Raw genomic sequence first — 23,995 nt, 5'->3', positions numbered from 1 at the left:
TCACTGTCCCTGGAGGTGTTCAAAAGAGGATGGGACGTGGCTCTGGGAGCCATGGCTTAGTTGTCAGGAGGTATTAGGTAAAAGGTTGGACTTGATGATGTCTGAGGTCTTTTCCAACCTGGTTGATTCTATGATTCTATCATAGTCCAACCCCCCTGCTAAAGCAGGTTCAGAAAGCCATTTCATTCCCTACAGAATCTGAAAGACTTCTCATTGCTTCATTCTCAACATTGCCTCACAATGTTAGTGAGGCAAGAAAGTTAGAAAGTTTTTCCTCCTGTTGAGATGCAGCTTCCTGTGGTCAGTCCAGTCTGCATCCATTGCCCTTTGTTCTACCACTGGGCACCATTGAAAAGAGCCTGGCCCTTTCTTCTTGACACCCATCCTTAAAGTATTTATAAACATTGAGAAGGTCACCTCTCAGCCTGCTTCTTCTCCAGGCTAAACAGCCTCAAGGTCTCTCAGCCTTTCCTCATAGGACAGATGTTCCATTCTCTTAACCAACCTCATAGCTCTCTGTTGGACTCTCTCTCGTACTTCCCTGTCTCTCTTGAAGTGAGGAGCCCAGAACTGAACACAATATTCCAGTTGAGGCCTCACTGGGACAGAATAGTGAGGGTCCACTCTGACTCAGAGACTCACAGAAACACAGAACATTAGAGGTTGGAAGGGAGCTCCAGAGATCATCAGGTCCAACCTCCCTGCCAGAGCAGGATCACCTAGAGCAGGTCACACAAGAACACATCCAGGTGGGTTTTGAATGTCTCCAGAGAGGGACACTCCACAACTTCTCTGGGCAGCCAGTTCCAGGCCTCTGGCACCCTCACAAGTTTCAAAGCAAAGTTTTGAAAACTATTTGTTGTGGGGCTGGAGGAGGGAAGGAGGCTGGTACATGAAGGTCTTGCCTTGCCATTAGGGATATATTTTCCTTGAAAAAGTGGTTTGTGACTAATGAGGTGATAGAGGGTGACAGGCTGGAGCAGGCTGCCTGGGGAGGCTGTGGAATCTCCTTCACTCGAGCGATTCAAAGCCATCCTGGAAGTCATCCTGGGCAGCTTGCTCTGGGTGACTCTGCTTTAGCAAGGAGTTGGATTAGATCTCCAGAGGTTCCTTCCAACCCCTGTGTGTTTCTTTGAAATGTTTTCCTGAATATCTTTCAGACCAGACATGAAAATAATTTGGCAGCTACATTTTGACTCTATTGCATGGAGCATTACAATTGAGAACAAGGACAGAATCACAGAATCACAGAGTGGTAGGGGTTGGAAGGGACCTTGAAAGATCATCCAATACAACCCCCCTGCCAGAGGAGTATCACCTAGAAAAGATCACACAGGAATGCATCCAGGTGGGTTTTGAATATCTCCAGAAAAGGAGACTCCACAACACCCCTGGGCAGCCTGTTCCAGGGTTCTGTCACCCTTACAGTGAAAAAGATTTTTCCTTCTGTTTCCATGGAACTTCCTATGCCTCAACTTCCACCGTTGCCCCTTGTCCTGTCATTGGGCATCACTGAGCAGAGCCTGGCTCCATCCTCTTGGCTTTCAGCCCTTTACATCTTTATCAACATCAATGAAGGTCCCCCCTCAGGCTCCTCCTCTCCAAGCTACAGAGCCCTCAGCTCCCTCAGGCTTTCCTCATAATGAAGATGTTCCACTGCCTTTAATGTTTGGGGGGGAGAGGTGGAAATTTTCAACCCACCACAATCATCTATGTGGCTCTGAGCTGAACTCTTTCAAGCAGTTCCCTGAAGTCCTTCTTGAACTGAAGGGCCCAGAATTGGACACCATATTCAAGATGTGGCCTCACCAGGGCAGAGTAGAGAGGGAGGAGAACCATCCCAGAGCGGCCTTGGCACATTGCTGGCTCATGGTCAACCTTCCATCCACTAGGACCCCCAGGTCCTTTTGCCTTTCATTACTCTCCAGCAGGTCAGTCCCCAACCTCTACTTCTCCGTGGGGCTGTTCTTTCCCAGGCATCATCCCAGGACTGAGTTTTCCTCTTGTCTCTTTTGGCTTCTCTGTGGTTTGCTGCTGATGCCAGGAGGAAATTATCAGAGACAGGTTTCAAGGCCCAAGATGCAGCATGAATCATTCCACCAGTATGGTCCCATCTTTTTGCTCCTACCTTGTATTAAAAGGAAAAGGAAACTGCCTCTCTCTCACAGAATGCCATTTTCTGACAAATGAAGTAGTGCCAGACCATCAGGAGGGACATGACCCTAATTTGATGGATGAAGCAGGGCTGTGTAACAAGGGTGGCTACAGTTTGTCAGACATTGCCCCATGTGTGACTCTCATCTTGGTAAGACACATCAGCCTGGACATATTGCTAGTGCGGGGTGCAGCCCCTTCAGAGAAGGACCATGAAACTTAGGACTTCTGGAAAAAGTGGTGTTTATTCATAGACCAACAGCCTAGGACAAAGATCAAGGAAGGTGATTCTGCTCCTCTGCTCCACTCTGATGAAACCCCACCTGCAACTCTGGAGTCCTCAGCATGGGAGAGATGTGGAGCTGTTGGAGCAGGGCCAGAGGAAGCCACAGTAATGATTAGAGGGCTGGTGTACCTCTGCTATGAGGAAAGGCTGGGAGAGTTAGGGTTGTTCAGTCTGAAGAATAGATGGCTCCAGGGAGACACTCTTGTGGCCTTTCAGTACTTTATGGGGGCTATGAGAAAGATGGGGATAGAGCTTTTAATAAGGCTTGTTGTGCTAGAATAGGGGAGATGGTTTTAAACTAAAATAGACTAGATAGAAGGAATAATTTTTTTACACTGAAGGTAGTGAAGCATAGGCCTAGGTTGCCCAGAGAGCTGACAGATGTCCCATCTCTGGAAACATTGCAGGTCAGGTTGAATGGAGCTCTGAAGAACCTGACATAGTTGAAGATGTCCTTGCTGGTTGCAGGCAACTTGACTTGATGTGCTTTAAAGGTCTTTTCTGACCCAAACCGCTCTATGATTCTATGACATGGGTTGGGGCCTCATCACAGAAAATCAAAATTCAGATGTATCTCATGATGCATTATCTAGAGGAGACAACAGAGATCTTGGTCCTGAATGCCTTTAACTGCAAACATCCAAACACTGCAGCCATTTCAGTTCAGCATCTTCACTGAAAGACAGCTGTGGGCAGAGGGGGACACAAAGTGTGAGGTACCACCATGGCTAAAGGTCTACTGAGGGGTCATTCCCTGCCTGATGCCTGGTAGGCTTACTCACATATTTTCACACTCTTCAAAGTTACTGGTTTTTTTTTCCTGACATGAGAAAACCAGCTGAGTGCCACAGGTCTGAAACTGAAGGAATGCAATGCAGATTAAAACAATGTTCATATGGAGCATGGGGCAATGTGGCTGGAAAACAGTCTGGCAGAAAGGGGCCTGGGGGTTCTAATCAGCAGGCAGCTGAATATGAGCCAGCAGTGTGCTCAGGTGGCCAAGAAGCCAAAGGCCTCCTGGCTGGGATTAGAAATGCTGTGTCCAGTAGGAGCAGGGAGGGGATTGTCCCCTGGGACTCAGCTCTGGTCAGGCCACACCACGAGTATGTGTCCAGTTTTGGGCACCTCAATACAAGAGAGATGTGGAGGTGCTGGAGCCAGTGCAGAGGAGGGCAAGGAAGCTGTCAAGAGCCTGGAGAATAAATCTGATGAAGAATGACTGAAGGAGCTGGGGATGGTTAGTTTGGAGAAGAGGAGGCAGAGGGGAGACCTCATTGCTGTCTACAACTACCTGAAAGGAGGTTGTGGAAAGGCTGGTGCTGGTCTCTTTTCACAAGTAATTAGTAATCGAATAAGAGGGAATGGCCTCAAGCTGTGACGGGGTAGGCTTAGACTGGACATTAGGAAAATTTTTTTACAGAAAGAGTGGTCAGGCACTGGAATGTGCTGGGCAGGGAGGTGGTGGAGTCCCCAAGCCTGGATGTGTTTCAATGTGGTTTGGATGTGATGCTTGGGGCGATGGTTTAGGGGTGAACCTTGTAGAGTAGGGTTCTGGGTTGGCCTTGGTGATCCTGAGGGTCTTTTCCAACCTGAATGTTTCTGTGGTTTTGTGATGTCTTCCATCTCACTACTTTTTTCACAAAGCAGCAAGACTCAGACATCAACAAGGGAGCAAGAAAAGGAAAAAAGTCATTACAGAATAGCATTGAAATGCTCAGGTTTTTCTTCGGTCAGAACATCTCTGCCCTTTGTTGGCTTCCTTAGCAATTGGAAATAAAAATTTAAAAAGTTCCTGAAAAGAATGAAAGGAGGCTGTTTCTTTATGTAGCCAACAGCTCCAAATGCTGGCTTTGGAGAGCAGTGGGATTTGTGCCACCAGCCTGTCTGCATGTCAGCCTAAAGACACCCACCGCTCATCACACCACGCTGCTGAGACGGTTTAGTCCACCAGCTTTTATGGGGTGACAATAACACAAACCACTGACAAACTACTAAAGGCCTCTTTTTTTCTTTTTCCTGCCTGCTCATGGCTGGGGGAAGGGAAGGAGGTGAGGAGACAAAACTCATCGCAGCAAAGCAAAGTAGGTGAGGAGAACAAAATATCTCTCATTTTGCTCCATGGCCTGTGATGCTTTTCTCCTCCGGCTCCCAGAGCTCCTCGGAAATACGACAGAGGCAATTGACTCCTAGAGAGCAGCTTGGGGGTGGGAGGGAAATAAAGGTTTGGAGGAAGGCTCTGGTGGTATGGATATTTTTGTACATACTCACAGAACATTCAGGTTGGAAAAGATCCTCAGGATCACCAAGGCCAACCCAGAACCCTACTCTACAAAGTTCAATCCTAAACCATATCCCCAAGCACCACATTCGAACCACCTTTAAACACATCCAGGGTTGGGGACTCAACCACCTCCCTGCCCAGCACATTCCAGTGCCTGACCACTCTTGCTGGGAAAAAATTCTTCCTACTGCCCAGTCTAAACTTATCCAGCCGTAGCTTGAGGCCATTCCCTCTTGTTCTATCACTATTTGCCCATAAGAAGAGCCCAGCACCTCTACAACGTCCTTTCAGGTAGTTGTAGAGAGCAATGAGGTCTCCCCTCAGCCTCCTCTTTTTCAAACTAACCATCCCCAGCTCCTTCAGCCTCTTGTCCTGGTACTGGCCGCCTGGGAGAAGAGACTAACATCCATCTGTCTACAACCTCCCTTCAGGTAGTTGTAGAGACTAATAAGGTCACCCCTGAGTCTCCTCTTCTCCAGGCTAAGCAACCCCAGCTCCCTCAGCCTCTCCTTGTAGGGCTTATGTTCCAAACCCCTTACCAACTTTGCTGGGGAGGTGGTGGAGTCGCCATCATTGGAGGTTTTCAGGAGAAGACTTGATGGGGTGCTTGGTGCCGTGGGTTAGTTGTTTGGGTGGTGTTGGATTGGTTGATGGGTTGGACATGATGATCTTGAAGGTCTCTTCCAACCTGGTTTATTCTATGTATTCTATGTATTCTATGTATTCAGTCCCCTAGGAAGGTGCCATGGTCCCCCTACATGTGTGATTTTCTGGTTGCTACAGTACTTCACTTGTGGAATATGGTACCCACAGGCTTTGCTGCCTTCTGCTCTCCAACATCACCTTTCCTAACAGGGACACATTGCTGAAAGTCCACTGCCAAAAAACAAAAAGAGCTAGAAAAGGAAGCTAACCTAAGCTAAAACCTCTCCAAGCACAGCAACTCCTCTCCACAAACAAGAGCAAGGAAAAAACCACCCATGAGAGGTATTAGTCACGGTTGTTATTAAGCTCCTTGGGGCCAGCAGGATATTTCACTGATGAGACTGATCGCTGATATAAAAGAGCAAACCAAGAACAGTGACTCTTCCTTACTCCTAGTGCTCATTTCGTTGTCTTGGCTGTATCTTGGCTAACTCTGCTCAAAATGAAGAGGCTGGGGAGACAGGGAATAAAGGAACTTCTGGATCCCACGCCAGCAAGTGCCTCAAGCCATGCTCTTCTCCCCATCCTTGGGAGGAAAATCAGGGTTGCTTTCCAAGTAGGAGAGTGAAACAGAGTAATCTAACATTTTGTTGTTGCACCAGTTAACTTCAGCATTTATTTCATACTATTGTTAATGCTCGTTTATAACAGATAAGATATATTTATGTGGGAATGAAAGTAGAAGGAAAGCACAAGAGATATATATCTTATAAATATTTCTGTACGGCCGCATACGAGAGAAAATATCTACAGCCACAGATAGTGGTTCTCTGCTGTGTCAGGGCAAGGGCCACGTGAAGGGCTGACACATTCTCATTCCTTTCTGCTGCTTGCACTCCCTACAGCTGGCACCAGACCTTCTCCACTCTCTGCAGTTTTCTTGGGACTGCCACAATAGTTTTGTCAGGGGGGAAAGAGGCAGCAGTGTGTTTCCCTAAGGAGTTGACGGCCCAAGGTGGTACAATGTTGGTGGCTAAGGGCATCACACCCAAAGGGCAAGAGAGAAAGAAAGCAGGACCTGTTGTTTGGGTTTGTATTTTAGGGGTTTTTTTGTTGTGGTTTTTTGTTGGGGTTTTGTTAGGGTTTTTTGTATTTGTTTTTTTTTTACTTCCCCATGTGATTTTGATTTCACTTTGTCATTTTATCCTAACAGCTCCACTACTATCTCAAAGACCTCAGGAAGTCCTTCTCAGTCCTACTCTGGCAACCTCCAGAATCCCAGGGGATTTGTTGCATGACTGAATTTGAAGCCCCATCCAGCCTGGACAAACCAAAGGACAGCTTTTCCAGCAGCAGTCACAGACCTGCATGAAAGAAAGGTTAATGTGAGTTGTTCTTTTCAGGGGGTTGACTTGAAATCTTTCCTTCTTTATCATCCAGAGTCAATGCTTCCCTGTTAAAAATGAAGTCTTTGGCAACGAAGAGAGTTGTTGCTGAAAAGTTGTAGTGTTTGCCCTTCCGGGATGGTCCTAATGCAGACTCAGTACCTTTGGCCTGGTGTAAGCCTTAGTTACTGTCAACCAAGAGCTGCTTTTTCTTCCCCAGGGAATGTTTGTTACTTTTGTTCATCAAAATATCAAGGCACTTGCTGGCCAGATGTCACTGGCAACCATAGGAAGTGTTTCGGAAGAAGATATCATCCCAAATGCCCAAAGGAGTTTTTCTCCTCTCAGAGAGCATTTTATTGGTGGTGGTGGGAAACAATTTGTGGTTTTGGTGGTTGTTGTTTTGGGGTTTTTTTAAGTGTCTTATGTTTTTACTGGTGTGATTAGTCTCTCTTCCCTCCTACCACCTTTCTTGAAGTCCATGTCTCTACGTGAGAAACAACATCTGGTCAGGGCAATGTTTTCTCTTCTCTGAATAGTGCTGGGGTGCTGCTGGTGTCTCAGCTCCCGGGTGGAGAGAGAGGAAGGTTCTCATTTGCACACATATCTCTCGACAGTCCTCTCACACTTTTTGCAGGTCACATAGCAGCACCAATGGTACTTGCAGTGGCATCTCTCCACCACTTTGTCCATGTAGGGGTTGTAGCCTCTGCCGCAGCACATCAAGTCACAGCTGTCGCTCCCATTGGAGGTCTTGTTGCATTGCCTAGAAGAAAGAAAAATGCGGTGAGTAAGTGCAAATCCCTGCAGGGCTTTCCAAACAGCTGTCCTGTGGTGGTGCTGGGGCCTGACAGTTGGTTAAGGTGCTGGGTGAGCCCAGCACGGTGACAGAATCGCAGAATCAACCAGGTTGGGAGAAATCTCCAAGATTGTCAAGCCCAACTGATCACCCAGCCCAAACTAATCAACTAGTCCATGGCACCATGAAACACCTCCAGGGACATTGACCACACCACCTCCCTCGACAGCCCATTCCAATGGGCAATCTCTCTTTCTGTGAAGTACTTCTTTCTAAGATCGAGCCTAAACTTTCCCCTGCACAGCTTGAGACTCTGTCATCTTGTTCTGTCACCAGTTGGCAGCCACCACCTCAGCTGCTATAAGGACATGACAGGGATGAGCATCCAGCCAAGCAGCCCTCTACATCTGCAAGGGAGGCAAGAAGAGCCCCAGGGCTGCACTTGCATCACATGCTCATGGATTAGGTACACTAAGAAAAATGTTCTTCTCCCACTCTACTCATAGAATACATAGAATACATAGAATAAACCAGGTTGGAAGAGACCTTCAAGATCATCGCGTCCAACCCATCAACCAATCCAACACCGCCCAAGCAACTAACCCACGGCACCAAGCACCCCATCAAGTCTTCTCCTAAAAACCTCCAGTGATGGCGACTCCACCACCTCCCCAGGCAGCCCATTCCAATGGGCAATCACTCTTTCTGTATAGAACTTTTTTCTAACATCCAGCCTGAACCTCCCCTGGCGCAGCCTGAGACTGTGTCCTCTTGTTCTGGTACTGCTTGCCTGGGAGAAGAGACCAACATCCGTCTGTCTACAACCTCCCTTCAGGTAGTTGTAGAGAGTAATAAGGTCACCCCTGAGTCTCCTCTTCTCCAGGCTAAGCAACCCCAGCTCCCTCAGCCTCTCCTCGTAGGGCTTATGTTCCATAATGAGGCCACATCTAGAGTACTGTGTCCAGTTCTGGGTTCCTCAGTTAAGGAGAGACAAGGAACTGTTGGAGAAAATCCATCAGAGACTACAAAGATGATGAGGAGACTGCAGCACCTCTGTAAAGAGGAAAGGCTGAAAGACCTGGGGCTCTTTAGCCTGGAAAAGAGAAGACTAAAAGGGGATATTATCAATGCTTATCAATATATGAAGGGTGGGGATCAAGAGGATGGGCTCAATCTCTTTTCCCTCAAGTCCAGTTATAAGACAAAGGTCAATGGGCACAAACTGGAACCCAGGAGGTTCTATCTGAACATAATGATTTTTCTTGTGAAGATGACAGAGCACTGGCTGCCCAGAGAGGCTGTGGAGTCTTAGTGCCATGATTTAATTGATTAGATGGTGTAGGTGATAGGTTGGACCCGACAATCTCGAAGGCCTTTTCCAACATGGCTGGTTCTGTGATTCTGTCTGCTTCTCTGGAGAGATTCTAAACCCACCTGGACACAATCCTGGGCAACTTGCTCTGGGTGACCCTGCTTCAGAAGAGGGGTTGGTCAGACTAGATGATCTCCAGGGGTCTCTTCCAACTGCCACCATTCTGTGATTCTGTGATCAAGACTGTGCTTACATCACTTACTCTGATACCCAAAACAGCATTAAACTCCTACTCTGACTCTCAGTTTGAGATCAATGACATGTCAAGCTGCCTGTTAGCCAGGGCAGACAAATAAAGTTATTGTGATACCTCCACCAATACAAAACCTCAATGTCCTTACCAGCCTGTATTCCCAGGCAGGCACCAAAGCTGTCTGAAAGAAGCTGGAAGATGATGATACCCTAAAGAACAAAAATCATGTTTGTCCAACACTACCCAAGGTGCAATAGATGGAGGAGGAACCCTGCAACCACAGAATATTGGCACAGGCTCTGTGCCAATGATCTTGGGCTGGGAAAGCTCCAGAGCAGGCTGTTACAGCCACTCTCCAGCCCTGCCTCTGTCAGGGATATCACAACCGATACCAGCAGGGTTGGACTCTGCACTTGCCCCCTCCCTGAGCAGCCAGGGAGTTGGACCTAAACCACCCCAATTCCTGACCTCCAGGAGCAGGCAGCACAGCAGGAGCAGAATGTAGGGTGACAAGTCACCAAACATCATATGGACTTCCACTGCTTGTTTTATCCCTGCTTTAATGAAAGCCAGACTTGTCGGGATAAATCAGCTATTGTGTTCCCTTGCTTTGTCTGCTTCAAATGGTCTGCTTGAGGCTTTCAGCAGTAACTCATGAACTGAGGAATCGCTTTCATTGTTCCATTGATCACAGATCCACAGCCATTCTCAAGAACCATCTGTCTCATTTTCCTAAAATACTCCAGGGCAGGTCACTGGCCATGAGAGCACTACAGGCACTGATTTTTGGATGAGGTGAACTCATCCATGAGATAAACTCTTTAATTGTATTAAGCAATGGGGAGGCTGCACCTCGAGTACTGGGTTCAGTTTTGGGCCCCTCGCTACAAGGACATTAAGGTGCTGGAGCATGTCCAAGGGACAATAAAGCTGGTGGAGGGTCTAGAGCACAAGACTTTTGAGAAGGAGCTGAGGGAAGTAGGATTTAGCCTGGAGAAAAGAAGACTTTCTCGCTTTCTACAACTCCCTGAAAGGAGGTTGTAGTGAGGTGGGTGTTGGTCTCTTCTCCCAAGGAACAAGTGATAGGACAAGGGGAAACAACCACAAGTTGCACCAGAGAAGGTTTAGGTTGGACATTAGGAAAAACTTCCCTGAAAGAGTTGTCAAGCCCTGGAACAGACTGCCCAGGGAAGTTGTGGAGTCACCATACCTGGAGATGTTTGGAGGAGATGTTTGGAAGAAATGTAGATGTGGCACACTGGGGCATAGTTTAGTAGTAGGCTTGGCAATGTAGGGTAAATGGGTTGCCTTGTTTATCCTAAAGGTCCCTCTTCCAGCCCAAACAATTCTTTGGTTCCGTGATTCTGTGAACTGTGTCCTAGAGATGCCATTTATCCACAGGCTAAAGATAGCCCAGGGTGGAAGTGTTCATCTTTAGTCAGATGCCTGGCTGGACACTAGCACCGGAGGGTAACATACCTCATTATGCACTCAACACCATGAGGCTGTGAACTTGAGGAAGTCTTGAAAATACTGTAAGAAAGGCAGTTTGGAGAGTGGAGGAATTGCTGACATCTCCCTTAAATCTTATTCTTCATGGCTGTTTTGGACAGAAGGCTGGTTTGGGGCAGGGAAAGGAGAGCGGAGCATGAGTGGGACTCCTGAGCTGAGCACTCCATTAACAGATGAAAACAAATCCATGAGATTTATTGGAATTCCTCATGAGGTAATGCTTTAGGAGAAGTTAGAGGATTAATGAGGTGTTGAGATTTTCTTCTTGTTCTTCCTTTAGTTTTTTTCTGACTTGGGCAGGCCTCCTGTTTATTATTCCTAACTTGCATTCCTCTCCAGATCCAGTGTTCAAAAGACCCCCCCCTTCCACTTCTCCTCCCTGCTCCCCCTCATTCGGGAGTGTGTGTAAATATTTACAAACCTTTCAAAGCCTCTCCCCAAGCTGAAGGCTGCAGCCACACTCAGCCTGTTTGCCTAACGCTGAACCAAAGGCCTTGTTATTGCCCCTGTGAGCCAGGGCCCCTCCACCAGGAAACCTCCAAATGACTCCTCATAAATGTATTAAATATTGAGAGCAAAGGTTCAAATATAGGTGTGTTGACAGTAGAAGAGGGGAGGGGATGTGACAACCTTACTCAGCTCTACTGGCGGATGGAAAGGTTGTTGGCCGGAGGCTGACCTAAGGAGGATGGGGAGTGTGAAGAATACAGAACACAGAATTAACCAGGTTGGAAAAGACCTTTGAGATCATCAAGTCCAACCTATCACCCAACACCAGCTCATCAACTAATCCATGGCACTAAGTGCCTCATCCAGGCTCTTTTTAAACATTTCCAGGGTTGGTGACTCCACCACCTCCCTGGGCAGCCCATCCCAATGGCAAATCTCTCTTTCTGGGAAGAACTTCTTCCTAACATCCAGCCTAAACCTCCGCTGGTGCAGCTTGAGACTGTGTCCTCTTGTTCTGTTGGTGGTTGCCTGGGAGAAGAGACCAACCCCCACCTGGCTACAACCTCCCTTCAGGTAGTTGTAGATGGCAATAAGGTCTCCCTTGAGCCTTTTCTTCTCTGAGCTAAACACCCTCAGCTCCCTCAGCCTCTCCTCACAGGGCTGTGCTCCAGACCCCTCACCAACTTTGTTTCCTTTCCCTGGACATGTTCCAGCATCTCAACATCTGTCTTGAATTGAGGGGCCCAGAACTGGACACAGTACTCAAGGTGTGGCATAACCAGTGCTGAGTACAGGAGCACAATGACTTCCCTGCTCCTGCTGGCCACACTGTTCCTGATGCAGGCCAGGATACCATTGGCCTTCTTGGCCACCTGGGCACACTGCTGGCTCATGTTCAGCTGGCTGTAAACCAGTACCTCCAGGCCCCTTTCTGCCTGGTTGCTCTCCAGCCACACTGACCCCAGCCTTTAGCTCTGCATGGGGTTGTTGTGGCCAATGTGTAGAACATGGCACTTAGATGTGTTAATTCTCATGCCCTTGGACTCTGCCCATTTGTCTGGCCTGTCAAGGTTCCTCTGCAGAGCCCTCCTACCCTAACTTGGTGCCATAGAAGCATAGTGATGGATCATAGAATCATAGAACTGTTGAGGTTGGAAGAGAACTTTGAGATCATCAAGTAGTTGCTCGCCTAGAGCTCACGATCCCACATCTATTGCTAAGTTACTAAACCACATACCTCAGCACTACATCCATGCATTTCTTAAATACCTCCAGGGATGGTGACTCTACCACCTCCCTGGGCAGCCCCTTCCAATTCTTGAGAATCCTTTGTGAAATGCATCCATGCCACCTCACGCTCATTAAAACAGCCAGGATGATAAATACAGAATCATGCAGACATGAAAACACTGAATGGTTTGGAAGGGCTTAGAAAGAATTTCTGGAGATCAATTAGTCCAACCCCCCTGCCAAAGCAGCTTCAACTAGGGTAGGCCACATAAGAATGCATACAGGTGGGCTTTGAAAGTCTCCAGAAAAGGAGACTCCAGGATCTCTCTGGGCAGCCTGTTCCAGTGTTGTGTCACCCTCACAAGAAGAGGTGTTCACAAGAGGATGGGACGTGGCTCTGGGAGCCATGGCTTAGTTGTCAGGAGGTATTAGGTAAAAGGTTGGACTTGATGATGTCTGAGGTCTTTTCCAACCTGGTTGATTCTATGATTCTATCATAGTCCAACCCCCCTGCTAAAGCAGGTTCAGAAAGCCATTTCATTCCCTACAGAATCTGAAAGACTTCTCATTGCTTCATTCTCAACATTGCCTCACAATGTTAGTGAGGCAAGAAAGTTAGAAAGTTTTTCCTCCTGTTGAGATGCAGCTTCCTGTGGTCAGTCCAGTCTGCATCCATTGCCCTTTGTTCTACCACTGGGCACCACTGAAAAGAGCCTGGCCCTTTCTTCTTGACACCCATCCTTAAAGTATTTATAAACATTGAGAAGGTCACCTCTCAGCCTGCTTCTTCTCCAGGCTAAACAGCCTCAAGGTCTCTCAGCCTTTCCTCATAGGACAGATGTTCCATTCTCTTAACCAACCTCATAGCTCTCTGTTGGACTCTCTCTCGTACTTCCCTGTCTCTCTTGAAGTGAGGAGCCCAGAACTGAACACAATATTCCAGTTGAGGCCTCACTGGGACAGAATAGTGAGGGTCCACTCTGACTCAGAGACTCACAGAAACACAGAACATTAGAGGTTGGAAGGGAGCTCCAGAGATCATCAGGTCCAACCTCCCTGCCAGAGCAGGATCACCTAGTGTAGTCTCCACAGGAAGGCATCCAGGTGGGTTTTGAATGTCTCCAGAGAAGGACATTCCACAACCTCTCTGGGCAGCCTGCTCCAGGCCTCTGGCACCCTCACACCAAAGAATTTGCTCCTTACGTTGAGGTGAAATTTTCTGTGTTCAAGTTTGTATCTATTGCTCCTTGGCTTATTGCTGTGCACCACTGAAAAAAGCTTGGCCCCCTCCACTTGACACCCACCCCTCAGAGATTGATATACATTGATCAGATCCCCTCTCAGTCTTCTCTTCTCCAGACTAAACAGCACCTGGGCTCTCAGTCTCTCTTCACAGGGCAGATGCTCAAGTCCCCTAAGCATCCTCCTGGCTCCCCTTTGGACTCTGTCCCACAGGTCTCTGTCTCTCTTGAACTCGGGAGCCCAAAACTGGACACAGGATTGCAGGTGTGGTCTCAGCAGGGCAGAGTAAAGGGGGAGAAAAACCTCCCTAGACCTGCTGGATTCCACTTCACCATTGAGAACATCCAATCCCCAAAAGTACAAAGCACCCAAGTAGAAATTTACCTCACACCCAAACTCTTCTACCTGCAGTTCTGGGATGTGTCGATCTCCCTTTCCTTGCACCCACTTCTGAACTTGGCTCTCCATAGCTGTCTTCATCCTACCCAGCCTGAAATAAAGGCAAACCCTGAAATCTTACTAAAAAGTCCCCCAGGCTTCTCTCAGCTTTGGGTAGAGGAAGAAGGAGATTCTGGCTGGATGGGTTAAATACTCAAACCAAAACTTTTGACCCCATCCTGAACCTGGATGTGCTTCTAGGAAACTTTCCTGACAACGTCCCTTTCCAGAGATTTTGCTTTCTCTTTTAAAGCATGGGCCTGCATGAATTCATCTTTGTTTTGTTTTAAACAAGGTGAAACAGAGGTAATTCTTCAGCTGTATCTATACACCAAGCAGGCAAGAAGGGGAAGACAAAGGGAGCCCAGAGTTTACCCACAGGAGCTGCCCCCGAGCGTCTGCTTTCAGAGCCCATGGCTGCGATCTCACCAGGCTCCCTGCTGATGGGTTAAGTTCAATCTCATTTATTTTGGGCCTGATCCAGCATGATTCCAGCAACTCAGAGCAATGCCCTCCTCCTGAGCCTCAGAGAGAAAATATGAAGGCAAGGAGATTGCATCTTAACACAACACCCTAACCTCTAGAAGCACTTGGAAGATTGGTGAAAAATGATGCTTCAGCCGTAATCCCAGCCAAGGTCCTGGCTCAGGAACAACCTCTCACATTGTCACTGTGTTTTATCCCTCTTTATGCAAGAAGGGAGGAGGTCAGCCCTGCTGACTGGACAAATCCCACTTGATATTCCTTTCCAAAATCTCCCCTTTCCAGCCCTCACATTCAGAAACACCACAGTACATCATGCAGCGTTATCGTGAGGGTAGCTTATCAGCAGAGATGGTGAAGGACATCTCAGCAATTCTAGGAGTCTGCCCCACAGAGAGAGAGGCTAAGCCATCTCACAGTTACCTCCTGTGGGAATTCCACTTTAAAAGCTATGGGGAGATGTCACAATTTCATTGTGGATTTCAGTTCACTTCTCTTCCATAAGTAGATGTAAAGATGGAATTTTTGGTTGTCCCACTGGCACCACAGCCAGCTCTGTACTGTCACTCACAGTAATGACATATGATGATATTGATGAGTCAAATGTCTAATGGGACATCAATCTTTCAGTCCTGTTGATAAATGAATGTGGTGGTTTTGAGGCCCAGGTCCCAGATGACCACAGGACAATGGAAGCTCCTTATTAGTAGGTAAGAATCATAGAATACTTCATGTTAGAAAGGACCTTTGAAGGTCATCCAGTCCAACCCCCCTGCAGGGAGCAGGGGCATCTTGCACTACATCAGGGTGCTTGGAATCCTGTCCAACCTGACCTTGAATACTTCTGGGAATAAGACATCTACCACCTCTCTGGGCAACATGTGCCAGTGTCTCACCAGCCTCATGGAAAATGCCTTCCTTCTCTCTAGACTGGATCTCCCTCTTTTAGTTTAAACCCATCACCTCTTGTGCTGTCACAATAGGTCCTGCTAAAAAAGCTGTCCCATTCGAAGAGGAGTTCCCCATGAGAAAAGCCATTCTGAGTCAGAGCCTGGCTTAGTACATCTCCCAATGTCTGTGGGAGGCACTGCACAGGGAGGAGAACACAAATCCAGGCACTTTCTGGAGTCCTTTTTCTCACATGCTACCAGCACCTGGGCTCTTCAAAGTATCACAGTAGATAAGAGGTTGGAAGGGACCTCCAGAGATCATCAGGTCCAACCTCCCTGCCAAATCAGGATCACTTAGGGTAGTCTGCACAGGAAGGCATCCAGGTGGGTTTGGAAAGTCTCCAGAGAAGGACACTCCACAGCCTCTCTGGGCAGCCTGCTTCAGGGCTCCAGCACCCTCACACTGAAGAAGTTTCTCCTCCTGTTGAGCTGAAACCTTCTATGTTCAAGCTTGAACCTGTTGCTCCTTCTTTTATTACTGTGCACCACCAAAGAGAGCTTGGCTCCCTCCACTTGACACCCTCCCCTCAGAGATTGATAGACATTGATCAGATCCCCTCCCCACCTTCTCTTCCCCAGACTAATCAGCCCCAGGGCTCTCAGCCTCTCTTCACAGGGGAGATGCTCAAGTCCCCTAAGTGGCTCTCTGTTGGGTTTTCTCTAGCAGTTCTCTGTTTTTCTTGAACTGGGGAGCCCAAAACTGGATGCAGTTTTCCAGGCTCTTGTTTTCACAGAATCACAGAAACATTCAGGTTGGAAAAGACCCTCGGGATCACCAAATCCAACCCTCCCTACTCTACAAGGGTCACCCCTAAACCACATCCCCAAGCACCACATCCAAATGGCCTTTAGACACATCCAGGGCTGGGGACTCAACTACCTCCCCTGCCCAGTACATTCCAGTGCCTGACCGCTCTTGCTGTGAAAATATTTTTCCTAATGCTGGAAGGTATGCTCCTGCCTGGACATCTCAGTATCCCCCTGAGGGCATCTTGGTTGTGCAGTTGTCTCATCCTTTCCTGACTTGAGGAAAACCATCTGCCTTCATGAACTCCAGCAGCCATAAGTCCCAGAAGACAGTACTGCTGTGTGAAGAAGTAATTTATTTTTTCTCTTTTAAATCAGACTCTGATTAATTTCTTCAGTGCCCCTTGCTCCAGTCATGTCAAGTTCTACAGCAGTATATAAAAGAAAGAAAGAGCAAAAATAATTCAAGTCCCCCCCCTGAGGTATGAAACACAAGGGACATGGCTAAAAATACATCAAAGTGGACAGCTTCATGTAAGAGTTTGAGGGCAGAGTCTTAATGACTTTTAAATTGCTTTCTCATCCACAAGGAACGACCAGAGACTGACACTGAACAACTGTAGGAAAGAGAGTTATCAATAGTACATGTCAGCAAGGAGATGTCAAGGGAGATGCTGGACCCAGCCTGTATTCCCATTAATGAGGAGTAGAGAGTGAGTGTAACAAAAATAATTGTAGATAATGCTGAGAAAAACTTGTGGGAGTGGATTGAAATGCAAAGCAAGCAACAGACTTGGAGAAACATCCAGATAATGGATGGCCTGGACAGGCTGGAGACTTGAGCAGAGAGGAACCTCATGAAGTTCAACGGGGACAAGTGGAGAGTCCTGCACCTGGGGAGGAATAACCCCCATGCAGCGGTGCAGGTGAGGGGTCACCTGCTGGGAAGCAGCTCAGCATAGAAGGACGTGGGAGTGCTGGTGGAGCACAAGTTCACCAAGAGCCAGCAATGAGCTCTTGGGGACAAGAAGACCAAAGGTCATCTGGGGTACATTAAGAAGAATGTGGCCAGCAGGTGGAGGGAAGTTCTCCCCCACCTCTGCTCTAGTGAGGACACAGCTGGAGTACTGTGTCCAATTCTGGGCTCCCCAGTTCAGAAGAGGCAATGAACTTCTGGAGAGAGAGCAGAAGAAGCTACAAAGATACTGAGGAACACCTCTGTGAGATGGAAAGGCTGAGAGCCCTGGGGCTGTTGAGCCTGGAGAAGAGCAGCCTGAGAGGGGATCTGATCAATGCTCAGCAAGAGCTAAAGAGTGGGGGTCAAGAGGATGGGGCCAGACTCTTTCCAGTGGTGTCCAGCAACAGGACCAGGGCAATGGACGCAAAGTGGAACACAGAAAGTTTCATTTGAACATGAGACAAATCATCTTTCTTGCTAGGGTGCCAGAACCTTGAAGCAGACTGCCTGGAGAGGTTATAGAGTCTCCTTCTCTAGAGACTTTTAAAAGCTACCTGGATGTGTATCCTATACAACCTGCTTTAGGTGAACCTCTCCAGAGGTTCCTTCCAGCCTCCACTGTTCTGTGATTCTGAGATAAGCAAGGGGATGCTCCCAGAGAGCCAGAGGAGCAGTTCAGAAAGATAGAAAAGGATAGAGGAAATTATTTTGAGAAGTTTGCAAGAGTTTTTTTCCCATCTATAAAAGGTAATTGCAAAAAGGAGAGGGAAGAATGTTCTTTAGATGCTGAAGAAAGAACAACTGGCTGGTTTGATTTCAAATTATGATTAGTTTGAATTCAGATTAAGAAAAAAATATATCTGTGAGGCTAATAAAACCCTGGGAGGGGTTGTTCAGGGAAACTGTTGTTAAGACCAGAGTACACAAACAACCTCAGTAACAGCCTTGGTGGTCTCAGTTCAGTCTTGCTCCCAAAAAGATCCAGCTCCATGGAAAATCATTCTCAGTGCTGTTATTCACAGAACCACAAAATGTTAGGGGTTGGAAGGGACCTTGAAAAAGCATTGAGTCCAACCCCCCTGCTGGAGCAGGATCACCTAGAGTAGGTCACTCCTGTGCTGTCTTGATGTTTGGGAGAGCTGGCTGCAAGCTTTGTCTCCTGAATTCACTATTCGCTGCAATTTTCACTGTGTGAACTTACGATAAATATATTGGAATCGTGGAACAGAATCATAGAATTGTTTTGATTGGAAGAGACCTTTAAGATCATCAAGCCCAGCTGTTATCCCAACACAGACAAGTCCACCACTAAACCACGTCCCTCAGCACCACAGCTACACAACTTTTAAATAGCTTCAGGAATGGTGACTCCACCACCTCCTCATGAAGCCTGTTCCAGGGCTTGACAACCCTCTCAGGGAAAAAAAGTCTTTCATAACAGCCAACATCAGACTCCCCTGGAACAACTGAGGCCAAATATTATTCACAAATCTGTTCAGGAAACTTTGTGGTCAAATCCACATCTCTCAAAGGGTAAAGGATTCAAATTTCCCAGGGAATAAACTGAGGGGAAAAAAAACCCAAAAAACTAAACCAACAAAAAAACTACAGATGGCCCAGCTGCCAAAATGGGCACCAGCTACAAGCACGTTGCTGTGGGCAAGTAAAAGCAGTATTGCAGGTTGGAGGAACAGGAAGGTACTGAGAGTGTTGGGGCTGTTCAGTCTGGAGAAGAGAAGGCTCCAAGGAGACCTTATTGTGGCCTTTCATTATCTGAAGGGGGCTACAAGAAAGCTGGGGAGGGGCTTTTTAGGGTGTCAGGGAGTGATAGGACTAGGGGGAAATGGAACAAAACTAGAAATGGATAGATTCAGATTGGGTATCAGGAAGAAGTTTTTCCCCATGAGGGTGGTGAGACACTGGAAGAAGTTGCCCAGGGAGGTGGTGGAAGCCTCATCCCTGGAGGTTTTTAAGGCCAGGCTGGATGTGGCTCTGAGCAACCTGATGTATTGTGAGGTGTCCCTGGCCATGGCAGGGGGGTTGGAACGGGATGATCCTTGAGGTCCATTCCAGCCCTGACAAGTCTGTGATTCTATTATTTTCCTACTTTTCCTTCAGCTTAAACTTCTGGGACATTCACAGAAGAATTATTTGCTATCTGCATCAGGAACAGTGTGGCCAGCAGGAGCAGGGAGGTCATTCTACCCCTGTACACTGTACTGGTTAGGCCACACCTTGAGTCCTGTGTCCAGTTCTGGGCCCCTCAGTTTAGGAAGGAGGTTGACTTGCTGGAATGTGTCCAGAGAAGGGCAACAAAGTTGGTGAGGGGCTTGGAACACAGCCCTGTGAGGAGAGGCTGAGGCAACAGGGGTTGCTTAGCCTGGAGAAGAGGAGACTCAAGGAAGACCTTATTACTCTCTACAACTACCTGAAGGGAGGTCGTAGACAGGCAGAGGTTGGTCTCTTCTCCCAGGCAGCCAGCACCAGAACAAGAGGACACAGTCTCAAGCTGTGCCAGGGGAGGTTTAGGCTGGAGGTTAGGAGGAAGTTCTACACAGAGAGAGTGATTGCCCATTGGAATGGGCTGCCCGGGGAGGTGGTGGAGTCACCATCATTGGAGGTGTTCAGGAGGAGACTTGATGGGGTGCTTGGTGCCATGGGTTAGTTGATTAGGTGGTGTTGGATGATAGGTTGGAGGCGATGATCTTGAAGGTCTCTTCCAACCTGGTTATTTCTATTTCTATTTCTATTTCTATTTCTATTTCTATTTCTATTTCTATTTCTATTTCTATTTCTATTTCTATTTCTATTTCTATTTCTATTTCTATTTCTATTATTGTTTTGTAAATAAAAAGCTGAAGGTGACCCAGAAATGGGCACTCACAGCCTAGAAGCCAACCCTGTCCTGGGCTTCATCCCCAACAGCCTGGACAGCAGGTGGAAGGAGGGGATTTTGACTCTTTTTTCCACTCTGCTGACACTCCAGCTGCAGTGCTGGGTCTAGCTCTGGAGTCCTCAGCACAGGAAAGACGTGGATCTGCTGGAGCAGGTCCAGAGGAGGCCATGACAATGGTGGGAGGGATGGAACCCCTCTGCTGTGAGGCCAGGCTGTGAGTTGGGATTGTTCATCCTGGACAAGAGAAGGCTCCAGGGAGACCTTTCAGGCCCCTTTCAGAACTTAAAATAAAGATGGGGACAATCCTCTTAGCAGAGCCTGTTGTGACAGGAGAAGGGGTGATGGAGAGATTCAGACTAAATAGAAAGAAGTATTTAACACTGAGGGTGGTGAGACCCTGTTCCAGTTTGCCCAGGGAGGTGGTAGATGCTCCATCCATGGAAACATTCCAGATCAGGTTGTCTGGAGCTCTGAACAACCTGAAGTAGTTGAAGATGTCCCTGTTGACTGCAGGGAGGTTGGACTAGATGGCTTAAAGCTCTCTTCCACCCCAAACCATCTGTGATTCTGTGAATACATGAAAAAGGAGCAACCATCACAGAGTGGCCACATCCATTGCCAAACTGAGGCAGCTAAGGAGTGGTGAGTGACCAGCCCAGCTCATCTGCAGGGCAGCATTGCAGCCCAGTTTCTGCAGCACAAGTGAGCTCCTTCTCCCCGTCTTCAGCAGGGAGGGAGCAACATTCACTTGGCTCCAAAGCTGCTCTGGGAAAGATCAGTAATAAACAGCTCAGTTATCTCTGAAGGCTTCAGGGGCTGGAGGCTTTGGCATGCATGGCAGAATTCCCTGTTCCTTGGATTCCTTAAGGGACCTTCAACAGCCTTTGAAATATGATACATTTGCATCCTACTGATAAAGAAGGTTAATACTTTTGCTGCTTTTCTCACAAAAGTGATCTCAATTTTATAATCTGCTACTATTTATCATTGACTGGGAGCTGATAATGAACTTTTCAAGCAGGAGAAATTTAACTACCTTATTAAAAGATGATCTATAGGGTGCTTTAGTCCAAGAAAGCTCTGAAATGGGAACACAGACCTTTTTTTTCTGTCCCCAGTGGTTAATTTGTTGTAATGAAAGTTATACAAGTCATTTCTCCACAGAGCAGCTTCTTTAGATTTCCTCCCCCCCCAACCACTTTTTCTTGGCTCTGAAAGTGTGGATGGTGGCATTTTATCACATGAAGCTTGGCTGGAATGGATGAGGGCTGTTTGCAGCAGCCTTGGCACAGTGGTTGCAAAACTCAGTTCCTTAATCAGATTTTGAGCACTTCAAAGAGGCTTCACATCTCAGGTTCAGCTGCCTGACTTTGAAACCTGGATACACCCCAAGTGCTTGGAAGCCTGCAGATTTCCAAGCCATTCCTAACTCCAACAAACTGTGAAAGGCCAAGATGTCTTAGAAAACATTTCAGGTTTGTTCCAAATAAAGCTTTGAAATCCTTTCAGCAATGAGCACTGAAAAGGCATTTGAGTAACTGGGTGCGTGTTTTCTGAGTGCATTTTCACACATTTCCACTACAAGGTAATTCAATTCCCTTTCCTTCATGAAAAATACACAATAATTCCACATAATCAGAGGGAGAGATGGAAGCCACCCATTAGCTTATCCCTTCCACCCACCTGCTGGTGCAGATTGTTCCCTACAGCACACACTGAAACCCAATACATCCAAGGTGTTGCAATTTAGCCATCATCCTCTGTCCTGCTTCCAGAGTGCTCTGAGCGAGCGTCAGGCCTTGGGGAAAGGGAGTGGGGAAAGGACTTTTTCTCCATATGATGCAAAACTACTCATTTTTTTGGTAAGGAAAATGATAGTTTAAAAATCTAGGAACAGGAAATGGGGTTCTTAATGGGGTCCCTTCCATTCTGTGTCCCTTTGGGGACAGAAAGTGAGGCTGGAAAGATAGAATCCTAGGATCATTACATTTGGAAAAAGCCTCTAAGATCATTGAGTCCAACTGTCAATCAAACACCACCATGCCCACTACACCATGTCCCCAAGTGCTGTGTCCACCCATTTCTAGAACACCTACAGGGATGGTGACATCTCCCTGGGCAGCCTGTTCCAATCCCTGACAACTCTTTTAGGAAAGAAATGTTCCCTAATAATCCAATCTAAACCTTTCCTGGTGCATTTTGAGGCCATTTCTTCTCATCCTCCACCACTAGCTACTTGGGAGAAGAGACCAACACCCACTTCACTACAACCTCCTTTCAGGGAGTTGTACAGAGCAGTAAAGTCTCCCCTCAGCCTTCTCCAGACCAAACAATCCCATGTCTGACAGCTGATCCTCATAAGATTTGTTCTATAGAGTGTGATGAAGCTACGTAGGTCAAGGATTTCTGGGGCATAGTGGGAAGGGTCTGCACTGTAACATCCCATGGGTTGCTCCCTGCACCCATGTTCATGGCCAGGAAAACAAAAAGGGACCAGGCAAATGGTGGGAGAAGAAAGAAAACAAACTGAGGGACCTTGACCGACTGGACAGATGGGCAGAGTCCAATGGGATGGCATTTAATAAGTCTAAGTGCCGGGTGCTGCACTTTGGCCACGGCAACCCCATGCAGAGCTACAGGCTGGGGTCAGAGTGGCTGGAGAGCTGCCAAACGGAGAGGGACCTGGGGGTGCTGATTGACACCCGCCTAAACATGAGCCAGCAGTGTGCCCAGGTGGCCAAGAAGGCCAATGGCATCCTGGCCTGTATTAGGAATAGTGTGGCCAGCAGGAGCAGGGAGGTCATTGTGCCCCTGTACTCTGCATTGGTTAGGCCACACCTTGAGTACTGTGTCCAGTTCTGGGCCCCTCAGTTTAGGAAGGACATCGAGACACTTGAACGTGTCCAGAGAAGGGCAATGAGGCTGGTGAGAGGCCTTGAGCACAGCCCTGTGAGGAGAGGCTGAGGGAGCTGGGGTTGTTTAGCCTGGAGAAGAGAAGGATCAGAGGCGACCTCATTGCCCTCTACAACTACCTGAAGGGTGGTTGTAGCCAGGTGGGGGTTGGTCTCTTCTCCCAGGCAACCAGCACCAGAACAAGGGGACACAGTCTCAAGTTGTGTCAGGGGAGGTTTAGACTCAAGGTGAGGAAAAAGTTCTTCACTGAGCGAGTCATTCGCCATTGGAATGTGCTGCCCAGGGAGGTGGTGGAGTCGCCGTCCCTGGAGGTGTTCAAGGGGAGATTGGACGTGGTGCTTGGTGCTATGATCTAGTTGTGAGGTCTGTTGGAACAGGTTGGACTTGATGATCCTTGGGGTCTCTTCCAACCTTAGTTACTGTGATACTGTGATACTGTGACCACCACTAAAAATCCCTTTTTGATTACATTTGCCATGAAAGACCTTAAAATGAGCCTAGGAGGGAAAAGTGGGATATCTTTGGAGAAAATGATGTTCACAAGGATAAAATGTTAAGATCCCTCTGGGGTTTGACTTATAAAAGAAAAACCTATTTGGGCTATTTCCAGGTGAGTGTTTTTACATCTCTGCAGAGTAAGCACTGAGCAGATTTTTCTCTACCCTCTCTATGAGCATCCCTTTTCTGTTCCTTCTCCCTCATCCCTGTCACTAGACACTATCTCTGCTGCCCCAACAGCCAGCTGGAACAGAGCCACCATGTTTAAAAGACATTTAGATGTCTCCACAAGAGAAAAATTGCTAAGAGCAAAAGGCATCCCTGGGAGGAAGAGGAGGTTAGGGAATCTCCCCTTATTTTCCCTGCTCCCTTTGGGAAGACAGAGCTGATCTGGAAAGAGACTGTGTGCATTTCACACTTGTTTCTTCTGCTCTGTTACAGAATCAATCAGGTTGGAAGAGACCTGCAAGATCATCAAGTCCAACTGATCATCCAACCCTCTCCAATCAACCAGACCATGGCACTAAGTGCCTCATCCAGGCTTTTCTTAAACACTTCCAAGG

The 23,995-nt window shown here is 47.6% G+C and overlaps 1 protein-coding gene across 2 annotated transcripts in view; it reads right to left on the bottom strand.

Annotated features, from left to right (window-relative positions):
* Positions 1-7,105: 7,105 nt before the first annotated feature.
* The window catches only part of WNT11 (Wnt family member 11), a 41,829-nt gene continuing 24,939 nt past the window's right edge, over positions 7,106-23,995 (bottom strand). For both annotated transcript variants that reach the window (XM_054164643.1, XM_054164644.1), the window contains one exon: positions 7,106-7,517. In XM_054164643.1, the coding sequence (XP_054020618.1) occupies positions 7,343-7,517 (175 nt within the window). In that variant the 3' untranslated portion in view covers positions 7,106-7,342. The remainder of the gene's footprint in view (positions 7,518-23,995) is intronic.

This window comes from Dryobates pubescens, chromosome 10 (assembly GCF_014839835.1).
Source record: "Dryobates pubescens isolate bDryPub1 chromosome 10, bDryPub1.pri, whole genome shotgun sequence".
Lineage (NCBI taxonomy): Eukaryota > Metazoa > Chordata > Aves > Piciformes > Picidae > Dryobates > Dryobates pubescens.
The sequence above is the reverse complement of the archived record's forward strand: the minus strand, read 5'-3'. Positions and strand labels throughout refer to the sequence as shown.